The sequence below is a fragment of the Neodiprion lecontei genome, chromosome 4, assembly GCF_021901455.1.
Source record: "Neodiprion lecontei isolate iyNeoLeco1 chromosome 4, iyNeoLeco1.1, whole genome shotgun sequence".
NCBI classification, from domain to species: domain Eukaryota; kingdom Metazoa; phylum Arthropoda; class Insecta; order Hymenoptera; family Diprionidae; genus Neodiprion; species Neodiprion lecontei.
Window position 1 is genome coordinate 23,475,071 of NC_060263.1, and position 14,134 is coordinate 23,489,204.

The following is a 14,134-nucleotide window of genomic DNA, read 5'->3' on the forward strand; positions in this document are numbered from 1 at the left end:
TTTTCGACTGAACTCGACTCTGTACAGATAAACACTCTTGATTCTCACACACTCACTCGGTATTAGGATACATACGTGTAGGTCGGATTCTGTTTACTCAATGTCAGTATACAATACACAGTATAGATATATGTGTGTACAATATAAATGTATAGTACATACATCAGCAAATCTGACCAATCAGACGAAGTCTTTTTCAAAGCTAGCTTACCACTCAATGGAGTAAATTAATATGTTTAATAAGTGCATGGACTCGTTTAATTTTGTTAGATGCCATTCAATTTCATTTCAATGAAACAGACTATAATGAAACAGACTATTTATTGAAATCAAGTAATGCTTTCTCTGTTTTTTCTGTGAAGGTATTTGGTCTTTGTTCTAAGGTAAATTACCAGGGCGTAGAATTGATTGGACACCGACGGATTATGGTCGTCGGTTCTGATTTTTAGATTGTATTCCTCAAACCCGATGCACCTTCCGTCACTAACACTTTCGCACATGATATTCACTTACGTTGGTCCCACTTTCTTCGTCAATGTTCCGAGTGATACTGTAGTGTATACCTGTTTTCTCCCGTGAAATAAATAGGACGAAAGTTTACTTTTTTGGTCCGCATTTCATTCACCGATTTGTAACCATTTCTTGTTGATATTTCGATCGTGAAATCCAAGAAAACGGGTTTCAGACTACTGTAAGTAGTTACAGAGATGGTATTTTTTTGTCAAATCAAAACTATGAAAAAAAACACGATTTTTTACTCTAAGTAATTAGATTAAAATTCTTTTTTATCCAGAAATTTAAATCTTCACACAAGAAATTTCACCTGTATTGCGAGAATTGAGTCAATTGTTACCGAGTCCGGAAGATAATTAGAAACATTTTCCTGCAGATAATCGATCAGTAAAAAAACTAGTTTCCCGATTTCGATTTTTTTCTTATTCTTTCAACGATTAGCATCTAATTGCTTTTTAAATTCATACACCATAAACTGTATTAACACGCTTGGAAAAACGTCAAATCTATAACACTTGAATGTAACTCTAATATCTAAACTAAGTATCGAAATATTTTTTCACAAACTGCCCACATTGGTGTTTTCAAAAACGGAAATATAGTTTTTGATACGTTAACTAGAAGAATCGTATAAATGAGAATAAAAATTGAGTAACTCAACAGGGAAAAAATTAATGATTTTCGGAAAAAGTTTGACTTGAATATCGAAAGAAACGACAAACTTCACGATCATCAAACTTCCGATGTCTTGCGATAAAAGTTCGAGCAATTAGTCGGCGATCGGTACTCAGAGCCGATAAGGTAACGTATTTTCTTTGAACAAGTGCAAATACGAATGCAAATGAGGTAGACATTTCTGGGAAGATGGTGCCCCGCCTACCGGGGCGCATCGAGGGGTATTAAGGGTGATTTTTTCCAGGTTCTGCCGGACTAAATTTCGCGCCTTAAGCCCTGCGTGTAATCCCGCCCTTAATATTCAAAAACGTGATCGCCCTGCCAAGTGCTGCCCCAAGCTGCCCTCTGCCTCTCAGAGGCTTTCATATGCTAATTGGCATCCGTCATTTTCTTAGAACGCCGACTGCGGTGGACTTTTACCGTATCGTCTCGCGAGTTCCAGAACCTTCCGAAATTTCCGAAATCATAACACACTCAGACACTCCATTTTCGTCATTGCTACTTTCTGGCTTTAGCGCTGTAATTGATAGACGGATAAAAATTGAAGGTTAGAGTTCAGAGTTTTTCCTTCCCAAATCGAATCGAAAAATTCTTCCACGTCCTAAAGGTGAATTCTCACAATTATCGGAATCATAGACGAGATCGAACATTTTTTGAGATGGTATAAAGTTTTGTTAGTTTTGAGTGTTTTGAAAGATTCAATTCTCAGCTCAAGACTTATTGTATTACATCTATAGTACAACTATTATAGTTTTCTTATATTATGTTGATATAACTAACCTCAAGTAAATTTCCAAAGCTGTAAAAAAAAAAAAAACTTCAAATCTTTGAACGAGTGACGACAATTTTGTTGAGTCAATCGCAGCATCCGCAATTGCGTATTGCGTAAAATTCGCTTGAAAGTAATTTTTTTATTCTACAGTCAACGAACGATGAGTCATTGATACGAACTACTTGAATCAAGATTAATTTCTACGCACTATGAGCTACGCTCTGGGTGAGCATGTTTTACAACGAGTCAACAAATTGCAACTGTGAGGCGTAAGTTCGGCCCGACTCCTCGAATTCTCAAGGAGTTTGCTTTTCACCTCGTCGAGAATGGGCCCTGAATTGGAAATGAAACAAAGGGCCCTCAGACTGGAGGGCATCCCTGCGCGGGTTTTCGACGTGGCCCATATACGCCAGTAGAAGACAAGGCGTGTGTGTCACGCAACTTTATCAAGCGAGATATCTGTTGCCGTATCTACGCGAAGATAACACGTGGACTCGAATCACCGCGCCTATAGAAGCTCCAGCGACCAGATTGTGCCTCCGCGGTTAATTCTCTCGTCAGACGTTTCATCCGGGGTAAAAAAAAATGCTCGAATTTGAGAAAAACAACGGGTGAATTCGTGCCTGAGATAAAAAAGAACTACGGAGTATCGCTTATCCTTTCACCCTGAAGTATTTCGTCGAACATTAAAGTGTGTCGGGAACCTCGGTGAGTCGATACATGCAGTTGTAACAACCAGCCTCGAGTCACATCGCGAGGTGTGGATGATTCGTCATCGCATCAGATCAATCTGATAACGAATTACGCTCGATCGGTTATGAACTCTCGAACAGTGAAGTGAAGAGTGTTTCTCACAAGGATCGAAATGGCGATCGGACCTCAGAGGGTGGTAAGGTCGGAACTCGAGGGGGGATTGTCAGGACCCGCCAATCCCATTCCAGATGAATCCATCGACTGTGGTTGCGGACAGATGTCCTGCCCCAAACTTGCCAGGTTCGCCACGCGAAGTCTGTTCGTTGGTCTCGTTAGCACCATCGGAACAGTCCAGGCTGCGGCTCAAGCCTACTTCTTGATCACGAGTCACACTATTGCCAGGAAGTTTCAGTTCGATCCGACCATCATCGGTAAGTCAAAGAAACATCATTCTCTTGCCTCCTTCGACAGTGGAAGAAGACCCTTGTTTGTGACCCACGGCTCTCTTTTATCCCTTTCAGAATGGGTTGTTGTTCTCTCATGCCTGACCCCTGCGTTCGTTGGCCTCCTCGTCGCGTATTGGGGCGACAGAATCCACAGAGCCGCATGGACCGGGGGCTGGGTAATGGTGCAAGGTGTCGCCTATATTTCGCTGATCATTCCACGCCTGGCGAGCAGTGACGAAGTGGAAGCTGAGTCGACAAACGTCACCCACATGTCACTCTATTCCGGTAGGCTTGAGAGAAATGAAAGGGTGCAGGTAGAATCGATATTCACGCCAGTGAAAGTGAAGCTCATCGAAAGTATCGACAGGAGTTGTAGTCACGTTGATCGAGTCACACTACGAATGCTTGAAACTTGTTAAGGATCGTGAAATTCCTCTGTCTTTAAAATGAATATATCTGTCGACAGATGACAGTCCAGAGCTCTGCTCCCCCGAGACGGCGTCGTTGACCATGGACAGCACCGACACGGGTTACGTGATTCTTGGTCTGCTGATCGTCGTGCAAATCATCTCTGGAATTGCGAGCGTAGCGTATTACGCGCTTGCACTATCTTACATTGACGACAACACCAAGAAGAAGAACGTCGCTATCTACATCGGAGTTGTTCTCTCTGTCACGTGCTTCGGAGTCTTGCTGGGCTGCTTGTTGGCCTGGTTATGCCTGATGTGAGCAATTTGACTTGAGGCTATAAAATAGTTAAAAGTAAATCCAAACACTTTTGGTACACTGTTGGTAGTGTTCGGTATATTTAATGACGTAGGATGTTGAATTTAAAGAAGTTGGTGATGATTATCTTCAACAAGCGAACGCATCTCTGGCAGATGGTGTAAATTATAAACTGAAATGACAATAAATGTGTTTAGGATAGACTCCGAGAGCTTAAGCAGAGTGGATACTTACCAGGAACAAATTGGAGCATGGTGGCTAGGCTGGCCGATCCTAGGAGTTCTTTTAATAATTCCTGCTTTCTTCGTTGCTATATTTCCGAGAAGATTACCTTCAGAGGTGAACGCATGTACCTGATATCATTTAATACAGCTGGGTGTATGAAAAACATTAAATATAACATAAAATCGATGAAATTCTAACGATGCCAATGTACAAAACGAGTTTTTTTAGGTTGTAGAGCAGGCTGCAGCCTCCATCTTGGACAGTGCAAATGGGTCCAGACGCAGCAGCTTTAAATCCTACAACCAAGCACTTGCCAGTACTGGATTTTTTCGATCAGTGCTCAGGATGTTTGAGAATAAAATAATAATATTCAATGCACTGGCTGCCTCGTTTGCCATAACCGCATTGGTCAACTTCATGGCGAATGAAAGCATTTTTCTCGAGTCAAGGTACTATATCCCAAGGCCGACGGGGATGTACCTTGGATTCGGTGACCCATGGACGTCCAGATTAGTCGCACGTGAGCTCGCTTTGATCTCTAGTCATTTCGAAGAGACAATTCGGTCAAATAAGCAAACAAATTTGATAATAATAATTAAGGCACAGCTACTTTTATGACTGCCAAAGGATATGCCGTTTGATTGGTGACATTCAGCATTCCCCTGCAATAAGATATCATCTCCAATTATTCTCCTCAGATATCACAAGACCCATCATCGCGGGCTCGCTAGTCATTATCGCTGGTCTAATCATCGCAAAGTTCAGGCCCGCAGCGTCGTATGTGGCAGGATACACCGTCATAGCCATGGCTTTAACGGCAACAATTTTTCTAGCTCTAGCGTTTGCCACATGCGACAAGCCGTCGATTGTTGGAACCCACAGGGATACGTAAGAGAAACAATTATCCACTTTCGATTTTATTGCTTCGTTGACGAGTCGTCGAATACGAAATCACCAATTAAAAATCTATTGCCTGGTTAGAACAAGGTTTTTAAATACGAAATATTTAGATTCTGCTCTGTAAAAATACTGCCGGTGAATATGATTTTTTTTTTCTTACGCAATTAACATATACTGTTATTAAATTTATCACTGAAACACTTCAGCAGACTCCTCAATTTACAGATTGATACTCCTCAAATACTGCAACAAAAATTGCCGCTGTTCCCGTGACGCGGACTTTCGCCCAGTGTGCGACGAACAAGGAAGATTCACGTTCTACAGCCCGTGTCACGCGGGCTGCACGACTGTTGAGTTCGTCAACAACACCAAGTACTACAGCGACTGTAGCTGCGTTGAGGAGATGCTGGGCTTGGGCAACATCGATGCTGTGGACGGACCCTGCGGCTCAACGAGTTGTCACATCGGTTGGATAATTTATCAGGTGAGTACAGACCAGTTATCAAGAATCCATCCGCCATCTCCTCCGAATCTATGATCAACGACTGTTCGAACCTCTGATACTAGGTGAGCTCGGTTCTGATTACGGCGTTGCTCGCTACGGCGGCGGTGGGAAACGTGATCATAGTCTTCAGGGCCATATACCCGCAAGACAAAGCGTTGACCGTAGGTTTCCACATGGCCCACATAGCCATGCTGGCTTACATGCCTGGAAAGATGCTGTACGAACGAATCGTGGCGAGAACTTGCAAGCTTTGGGGTACCGACGAAATCGTTTGCCGCTTGTATGACACTGACAAGCTTGCCGACTACATCTGCTACCTCTCAGCGGCCATCGCTGCGATAGGTGCCATATTCCAGTTCCTCGTCTGGTACTTCAGCAGGAATCTTAAGCTGTACGGATACCCCGAAATTGATCTACCCGAGGACACCGAGCTCCAGGGCGTGCAAACGTCTCCGTTACTGGGAGGCGTTGTGGAACCTCTGCCAGCAAAATCTGGTAAGTAACGATGTGTGCAAGAGTGTAACCAATCCTGAAGGCAGGTGTACGTCGTGAATAAAAATCCTGTGAGATCACTTGAAATCAGTTGAAGTCATCAAGCCACTTCAAGTAACGTATAGTGACGTAAAGTTATTAAGTCGCTTAAAGTTCCTTAAAGTTAATTAGAGCAATTTGAAGTTATTTCAAATCACGTAAAGCCTCGTGAATTTACGTAGAATCACTTGATACCTCTTGAAAGTTCGTAGTCGTAAACCCATGAAAGCACTTAAGCCACTTGAAGTCATGCAGTGATGAATTTTTTTGAACTCTTCAAGTTCTGAGGTCAAGTACACGCAAAACTTTAGAAGCGGTTACCCCTTGGAGATTGATTCATCACAATCATTTATCACAATCACCAGTTGATACCGTAGATGAAAACCCTGACGACAATCCTGGGAATGTTGATACTGCCGTGACGCCGACTGTGCATTCAGTCACGGCAGTTCCTCAGGAACGAGTCAACCAGCCTTCGGTGACGGAAGAAGCCAAGCAAACGAGCACTCCACTGAAATTCGGACCTTTGGGTCCAGGCAACATAAGAACGAAGAGTACCGAGCCTGCCGTAACCGAGGCCCGAACGGCAGCGGAAACGGAAGACGAGCTGGACTCATCAACGGATGACGAGACACACACGGTAGGGCGAAAACGCAGCACCGAAATCGCTTACAGACCATTGGAATTGGACTCGGACGTCGAGATTGATCTAAGCAGTGCGGGCCCGAGGACCAGGAGGAACGTGATCAGCAGAGACTTCGACCCTGTACTGAACAACATCGGGATAGCATCCTTTCCGACACAGGATTCGCCCAAACCGGTAATCGAGTCCGACGAGGAGGACAGTGTCTACAGGGAACGACGGAAGTCGAGGCCGAGTAGGTCCATGCAGAACGTGAGCTCGTTGAGCCCTGTCCAAGAAAGAGTCAGGGAGTTCGAGTCGAGGAGCGACAACGACGACGGGTTTTCGAAGACTGACAGCTTTGAGTACTCGGCCAAGGCTCCGCAGCGACCAAAGAAGATCACTCCAGAGCTTGCGGCGAGACGCGAGCCCTACAGGCTCACCGGGGACTTCAACGAGGTCGGAATACCGATTTTGGACCTTGACAAGGAGCCGACGACCCCCCTCAGTCCGGGCTTCCAGATCCAGAGCATTCAGGCCAGTCAGGACAACTTTCAAGGTCATCTCAGCCGCGAAAATCTCGACAAGATTCCCGTCTACGATCCGAGCAAGGAGCTTGGAAGCCCTGAGAGTCCGATAAAGTCGGAGCAGTATAAGCTTGAGGACGTTGTCGCGGAACCGGAAGTTCCTCCGCTGCCAACCAGTCCACCACCACAGAGCAGCGGGTCTTCCGGTTTCGGCAGTCTGCCTCTCTCGGACGTTGAAGAAAACAAGGCCTCGGCTAGGTCCCGGGAAAATCTCGGCAGTGACAGTCCATCCACTTCACCTGGCGGAACCAAGCTGCCAACATTGATTACAGATTTTTAAGCTGGGTTCGAGCTCGATCGCTCATCGCGCGTCACTCTGAATAGTACAAGGAAACATGTTATTTTATATATTTATTCAATAAAACAGTTATATGCTGATTTGTGCTGTGATTCTGCAACTTGCCTAATTTTTCACCGTACAGCTTTTACACATTGGCATCGTGAAGAGCACCTAACGACTGTAACGTAGTCGAATTGAGTAACTGAGTCTTGTTAAAACGTTATAGACATGCAGGGCATTGAGATTATGCTTCGAGTTTTTAAAAAATTACAAACTGAATCACGAAAGTATTCTATGATCTGGTAAACAAGTTTCTAAATTTTCTGTTACAATTCGTTATCTATTACGATTATTCAATTTAGACTGTCGTTGGCTTGCTCTCGACAAAATCATGTCGTCAAAATCGAAATTTATCTCTTACACTTTCACTCGTCACTTAACCATCCTAAATTTCCATTTCATTCTGACTCTTTAATTTCACGTCAAGTACAGACATCAATTCCTAGAAAATTCAAACTTATCTGAAATGTAATTAGGTAAAAGAATTTTCGAAGCATTAATGTTGGTAACTTCGTACTAATAATATAATTGACCGTGAAATTGTTCGATGCCACGAAAATGCATTTTCGGCCAATGACGCCCAATAATAAATTGATTTTCAAGCTTTGGATAAAACTCGATTAGTCAAACATTGAATGTTGAAATTACCTGATTAATAAGTTGTTGAAAAACTCATGAACGCTGCGTGCGTCATCCAACGATTGATCACGTATCTTCTTTGTCTCGTAATTTCTCATTTTTATAATTCATCAGCAGTAATGACGGCTAGCATAGTGGGTGACCTAAAGACAGCGAGAATATTATAAAGCGGATGACCTAGAGTCTAGACATGGAGACATTCGAAACGGATAAACTTAATTATAATAATACAATGTATCATTATTGTGCGATGACGGTACTGGGTTTATTTTATACAATTAAAGCGATTGAACTTTTTTCGAAGTTTTCCTTTAAAGTGTTTAGATTTTTGTTTAGATTTTTATTGCCATCTCCAGGTCTTACATTCCCGTCTTGCAAGAATTATTCACCTTGGAATATCTGGGATTGACACGATTTCTGTTATTCGCGCAAGTGCTATAAATTACATATAACTTGTTATAGAATAGTATAATGACGTCGATAGGTATACACGTAGAAAAATATGCTTCCGGTACTTGTACCGCTGAAATGGTCGTACCTATACTGTATAATTTAATTATAAATATCTAAGGAGATGCTTAAGGTACTTTGGGAAGTCTTGTTTCTGACGATGAATTCGTTTTTATCATTCTCGAGGGTGTTCACTCCACTATTTCCCTCTTGGTTCACAAGTGTCAGCGGTGTCTTCAGCGATGTCCTCCAGCTCGATCTCCTCGTCGAAGATCTTCACGTCCTTGACAAAGTACCAAACGCCCACGTCGAATATTGTACCAATTGTGACAAAGCCTGCAGTTATAGGAATACTGGGTGAAAATTTATGCGCATGAATTATGAGTGTACAGCTTGAGCTTCGATCATCCTTCGAAACTAGTTTTCATGCTCACGTGTATTACGTAAACATCTTATACTCACTTGCGGCGGTAAAGTTCAACAAATATCTCAGGGCCTCTCCGTTGTAGAGCCAACAATTTCCTGTTCCGGTACAAGTTTTACCCCAAACCAAACAAGTACTGTCTGAAAAAAAATCAAAAATTGTTCAATTCTTCACATCGCTTATATCCGTGATCATTTTCTTTCTTTCGACACTCCGAATCATTTCCATATACCGTGAGTTTTTTGTGAAACTCACCGCCTAAGGCCAGTAGGTCAACAATCGAAACTCCGATTGGTATCGTTAGATGTATTTAACATATAACCACGGTATTTTTTTTACCGTTGACCGGTAAGTTTCACAGAAAACCCGCGGTATAGTCTAGAATTGAGTCCCTTCAATCTTCACTTCAGTAATAATGTTTCACAGTTCTGTCAATTAGTTTATCGCCTCTATTTCTCAAACAATGTTTAAAATGATGTACTTCTATTATCTTGCATAACTTCACAAAACAAATCAAAATCGTTCAATACGGACAATTACCAGAAAGGTCGCACTCCGTCTTTTTGTCTCTAACGAATTTTGGTTATTTAACGTTTTGATTATGCCCAATTGTGTATTCGATCGTTCCTCAAGTAATCTTGCGATAAATTGACGATTACTGATATAAAGAAATTCTGCTGGAGATTTGGCGCTTAGCAGAACTATTGACTATAAAACAAAACTTGAGGTTGAAACATTCGAAGTTTGGAACGTTGTACCGTAAGAACCAATTATCCAATTCGAATGGGGTTTGTTTTATTCAAAATTGTATCGATCGACCTTTGTTTACGTAATTGTATATTTCTTTTGTTAGAATCAAATGATAGAAAGTCGTCGACAGTAACGGCAACCTTTTTACTAGGTGTCATATTTTCCGTGCTCAAAATGTTTCAAAAACCGCTGAACAAACTTACATCAAATTTTATAGCGTTCTTGGATAATTCATCTTTTTACCCATGATCTAAAATTTCCTATAATTTTTCAAACAATAGGCGTATGTTGACCGTTTGAGATTGGGGTTTAATTTTTCGTTCGAAATTTACAACTTTGTTATTTAACTCATTAAAAAAATATGATGATAAGAAAATTAGAATTGTGGTAAAACGGATTAATCATTCAAAAATACCGTCTCCAAATTTAAACATAATTAATCAAGCCGCTTTTGAGACATCACAGGTACCACAAAACGTATCACCGAGTGAAATGATTAATTATATTTTTAGTAAAAATGCTTCTTAACTATTTATTCTAATATGAAAAATTATGTAAGCGAAACTCTATCTACATAGTTACAAATTAAATAAACCCCGATCGAATTTAATATTCGGTTATCGAGGTATGAATTCTCTAAATTCATCCACTATTTCAGCCATCTTATCGTTATTATATCTTACAAAAGACCCTAAAACATACCCATAATGAATCCAAACAGAATAGGTGATGGTATGAATGCGAAAAGACTCATTATTGTCAAACCAAATCCCATAGCGACGGTCTTGTCCTTTTCATCGACGCACCTCACGGAAACAAGAAAGTTCGAGGCTCTTCCGGTGGCACCGCTGAACTTCAGAAGACAAACAACAGCGAGAAAGACGTAAAACTTGTCCATACAGTCGACTGGACAGGCGCCGGGAAGGGCGGTGCCCAAAATCGGCATGTCCGCAATTTTTGTCGTTGTTTCCAAAAGTTCAATGTCCGTGAAGACCGTCACGTTGGAGGGAAGGGTGAGTGAAAAAGCCTGCGACGCCTTTGGTTTGACGCAGCTGCACTGGGTAAATATTTTACTTCCATTTTCAGCGACCTGGATCGAGAATTACTCAATTAATCTTGACTCAAGAAATGTGATTCAGAGTTATCATCTTATTTCTCGTGAAGACGGTAAGATTCGATAAAAAAAAATATTCATGCATGCATTGATATTTGCCTGCCAGTGAAACGTGATGGGACTTATCGCATTTATCAATCAACCGGAATCAGTGGAGAATTCTTTATTTTTCTGCTTCAGTTGCTCATGTCTAGAGTAGATCGGTGAAGTAGTCATGATTGAAAAAACGTGGATCAAAATTATATAAATCATTCTGGCGGTTCTAATTTACAAAAGTTTCGACGTTCTTGGAAATACAAACCACTTCTATTTGTCGTCATTTCCACTAATTAGCATTCATTCGCTTCTGGGGGATCTGAATTTTGAAACGTTAAACCCGAATTTCATTCACCCAGAATTTTAACCGATGCTCAATCGATGCTGCATAATAACTGACCTGGAGGTTTTTGCATCCAGCATGGCAGGCGGAAATGAAGGTGTGGCCATCCTCCGAGCAAACTGGATTATAGGTGACATAATCACAGGCGCAGTGTTCGTTGCACGGTAATTCGGTACGGAGTTCGCCATTGGGAAGAACGAAGACCTGACTGTCGTTGGCGGAGCAGCCGAGGAAGGCGTAGGATACCATGCCCATGACGGAAACGGCGCCGACGATGACGTTCCAGGCGGCGAGGTAGCGTGCTGTGGGCTTGTACTTGGAGATGACGAGCCCTGAGAGGAGAATGCCAAAGGCACTGAATACGAGGCCAACGGTGCCGGTGATGAGGGAGGCGATGGAGGCGGACTGCTTGTACTGCATCTCTATGTACTTGGGCATAAAGATCCAGTATGGTAGGTAACCAAAGAAGTAGAATACCGCGGCGAGGTTGTTGCACATGAGAGTGGTGTTGGTCAGAAGACGTTTGAAGGTCTTCATCATGTCGGAAATCGAGGTGGGCAGCTCGGTTTCCTGCTCGTTCGGAAAACTTGCCGCCGATTTGCTCTTCTCCAGGGCCAAAGCCTTCCGAGCCGCGGCCCGCGGCAGCGTCTTCGGAAAGAGGGCGATTATGCTCGCGAATATGAAGAGCAGGATGGCCAGGATTATCCAGCCCAACCACCAGGCACCCAGCCACCTTGGGTCCTGGGTCGTGATGGTCGGGGTCAGGGTTGGGCTGATGTAGAACTTGAGGGCGAAGGAGGCGAGGCCGTAGCCGATGGCGGGGCCCAGCATCCGGAGGAAGTAGGAGAAGCTGATCAGCGCCGGGGTCTTCGACTTCTTTATGTTGTCGTCCATGTAGGAGACGCCCAGAGTATAGTGGAGGGATCCGCCCACCCCGGATATCAGCTGGGCTATGAACAGCAGCACCTGGGGCGCGAAGTTCCCCTCCGCCTCATCGCACTCGGCACCCCGTCCCTCTTTGCCGAGGCAGAGGTTCTTCCGCTGCTTGTCCATGAAGACCGTAGAGTTCCTGGACTCCAGCGGTCCGTGTTCCTTAGTCAAGGCCAGTGCGTCCTCACCCGGACCGTACATGAAGTGGGGCAGCATCGTTAGGCAGCAGAAAACAACGACCTGATGATGATACGTGGATGTACAGTTTATACAGCGGATACCTAAGGTTACGCACAGCGATCGACTCATATTTCAGTTATTGCTGGCTGATCAAACGCGTGTATTTTGAACCGATAGGTGACTACTCGTCAACCAGACGTTCACGGTTCTCCGCTACGTTGTCAATTTACAGCTAACAGTCAACAGTTATCGACTTGTCGTCATCAGAGCAATGGTCAAGCGAAATTCCGAAGCTTTGTCGATCGACAAGATTTTCTTAATCCTATTACATTTGCTATACAGAGAATTCTACGTGATATCAAATTTTTGTTTCGACTTTGTCTTGATGTCTGTGTCTTTGAGAATATTCTGAAACACAGCTTCCACTTTAGGCTTATCGACAGTCATTTGTACCACATCTTAGGTGAACATTCACACCGTATTTCTGTCAATTGAGAGAAGTAATTTTCACGTATTCATTCGACAGTAATCCCGAAAAGTGTGCTACCTGGGATGTAGACCCAGGGGGACGCGTATGATGTCGCAGTGTAATGGAAACGACGAGTGTGCAAATATGATCGAGTTATCAGACAGTCTCCGCGCTGTAAGCACCGCGACGTCAATTGACAATTAGTTACCTCTGTTAAACGCGCGGTAGGTAGACCAGCTCTCGCGTGGAAAATAATGAATCGAGCTGTACAATGGCGAGGGAAGTACGAAGCGGGGACTGGGATTGTTTTTCAGGAAGCAGAGACGGTGCACGGTGCTACTGAAAATTGACTCAGACGCCGGAGAAGAGACTTACCGTGTAAATGCCCAAGGCGATCCATCTGGGCCTGTGACCTCGACCGGCGTAATAAGACAGTACGACGGATACAAATAGTTGGGAAATGTCATTGCCCACGCTAATCAATCCTGTTGAGAATAAAAGCAAATTGAATTCTCTTTGACGCGTTAATCCCGCTCTTCAAACACGATTCGGACCGAGGATGTTCTTACCGGTAGTTTTCGAGGGTATCTTGAACCTCTTCTCGATTGTGGTGATGGTCCCGTTGAAGTAAGCAAAGCTTGCGGAGAATATGCAGCCGAGGACACCGTAGAGGAAAACGTAGGCCTTCTTGTTCGCGAATCTCTGTAAATTCGGACCGCGGAAACACCAAATTCCACACGCGGTGTCCTCGGTGATCGGCATTTCTCTGAAGACATCTTCGAGCCCTCGGTTCAGAGCCGTCGGCGTCTGAGGCGACGAGGAAGGAACTCTCAGCAGGTTGACATGCTCCGGACCGTTTCTATCGTGGTTTGAATTATTGTCAGGCTTCTTCATGCTGGCAAGACTTCTGCTCGACGGTGAGCAGCTATTGCGACGATTTTATCTCGGATCGGTTACCCAGAAGACTGTTGACGCGTTGTAAACATCGTTGAAAAATTTTCAATCTTCCACCCCGGCCAGGTGTGCCATATTTACGTGTATTCTCTCTACCGCGTAGCAGCCGTGTTTCTATTCTTCTATTCTATCTTATCTTTTACTCACTTCTGGATGGACTAACGTCTAATTCACATATTGCGTAATTCTAAACACCTACGAATCACCGCATGATAAACGACGATAGAGACCGGATGAAAAAGGGAGAGTTCGGATTGTAGGATTGACTAAGATGGGAAAAAAAAAAAACCCGTGACGCCGAACTCGAGAA

At 43.4% G+C, this 14,134-nt stretch overlaps 2 protein-coding genes across 4 annotated transcripts; one reads left to right on the plus strand and one right to left on the minus strand.

The window, feature by feature from the left end:
• Positions 1-2,449: 2,449 nt before the first annotated feature.
• Positions 2,450-7,727, plus strand: LOC107221903 (solute carrier organic anion transporter family member 2A1). Of its 2 annotated transcripts, none has more exons than XM_015661074.2 (9): positions 2,450-3,084; positions 3,175-3,384; positions 3,566-3,824; positions 4,023-4,164; positions 4,279-4,570; positions 4,749-4,938; positions 5,176-5,434; positions 5,518-5,950; positions 6,352-7,727. In XM_015661074.2, the coding sequence occupies exons 1-9, from the start codon at positions 2,826-2,828 to the stop codon at positions 7,473-7,475; spliced, it is 3,168 nt and encodes a 1,055-aa protein (XP_015516560.2). In that variant the 5' UTR covers positions 2,450-2,825; the 3' UTR covers positions 7,476-7,727. The 2 variants fall into 2 exon arrangements, with proteins under 2 accessions (XP_015516560.2, XP_015516562.2); XM_015661076.2 differs by having other exon boundaries at positions 6,364-7,727.
• A 766-nt stretch (positions 7,728-8,493) lies between these two features.
• On the minus strand, positions 8,494-14,122 carry LOC107221893 (solute carrier organic anion transporter family member 74D). Of its 2 annotated transcripts, none has more exons than XM_015661060.2 (6): positions 13,440-14,120; positions 13,246-13,355; positions 11,349-12,461; positions 10,501-10,888; positions 9,087-9,188; positions 8,494-8,960 (listed from the first exon to the last, which is right to left on the minus strand). In XM_015661060.2, the coding sequence occupies exons 1-6, from the start codon at positions 13,762-13,764 to the stop codon at positions 8,824-8,826; spliced, it is 2,175 nt and encodes a 724-aa protein (XP_015516546.1). In that variant the 5' UTR covers positions 13,765-14,120; the 3' UTR covers positions 8,494-8,823. The 2 variants fall into 2 exon arrangements, with proteins under 2 accessions (XP_015516546.1, XP_046592751.1); XM_046736795.1 differs by having other exon boundaries at positions 8,821-8,960; positions 9,087-9,184; positions 13,440-14,122.
• Between the last annotated feature and the right edge of the window lie 12 nt (positions 14,123-14,134).

What these genes read in the sequence shown, in the direction of transcription:
- LOC107221903 (XM_015661074.2), top strand. Translation starts at nt 2,826, where the DNA reads ATGGCGATCGGACCTCAGAGGGTGGTAAGGTCGGAACTCGAGGGGGGA. An exon ending in TTGGCCTGGTTATGCCTGAT is followed by an intron (nt 3,825 to 4,022) that starts GTGAGCAATTTG and finishes AAATGTGTTTAG; the next exon opens with GATAGACTCCGAGAGCTTAA. An exon ending in TCGGTTGGATAATTTATCAG is followed by an intron (nt 5,435 to 5,517) that starts GTGAGTACAGAC and finishes CTCTGATACTAG; the next exon opens with GTGAGCTCGGTTCTGATTAC.
- LOC107221893 (XM_015661060.2), bottom strand. Translation starts at nt 13,764, where the DNA reads ATGAAGAAGCCTGACAATAATTCAAACCACGATAGAAACGGTCCGGAG. An exon ending in TCGCCTTGGGCATTTACACG is followed by an intron (nt 12,462 to 13,245) that starts GTAAGTCTCTTC and finishes TATCATCATCAG; the next exon opens with GTCGTTGTTTTCTGCTGCCT. An exon ending in CTGGATGCAAAAACCTCCAG is followed by an intron (nt 10,889 to 11,348) that starts GTCAGTTATTAT and finishes TTCTCGATCCAG; the next exon opens with GTCGCTGAAAATGGAAGTAA.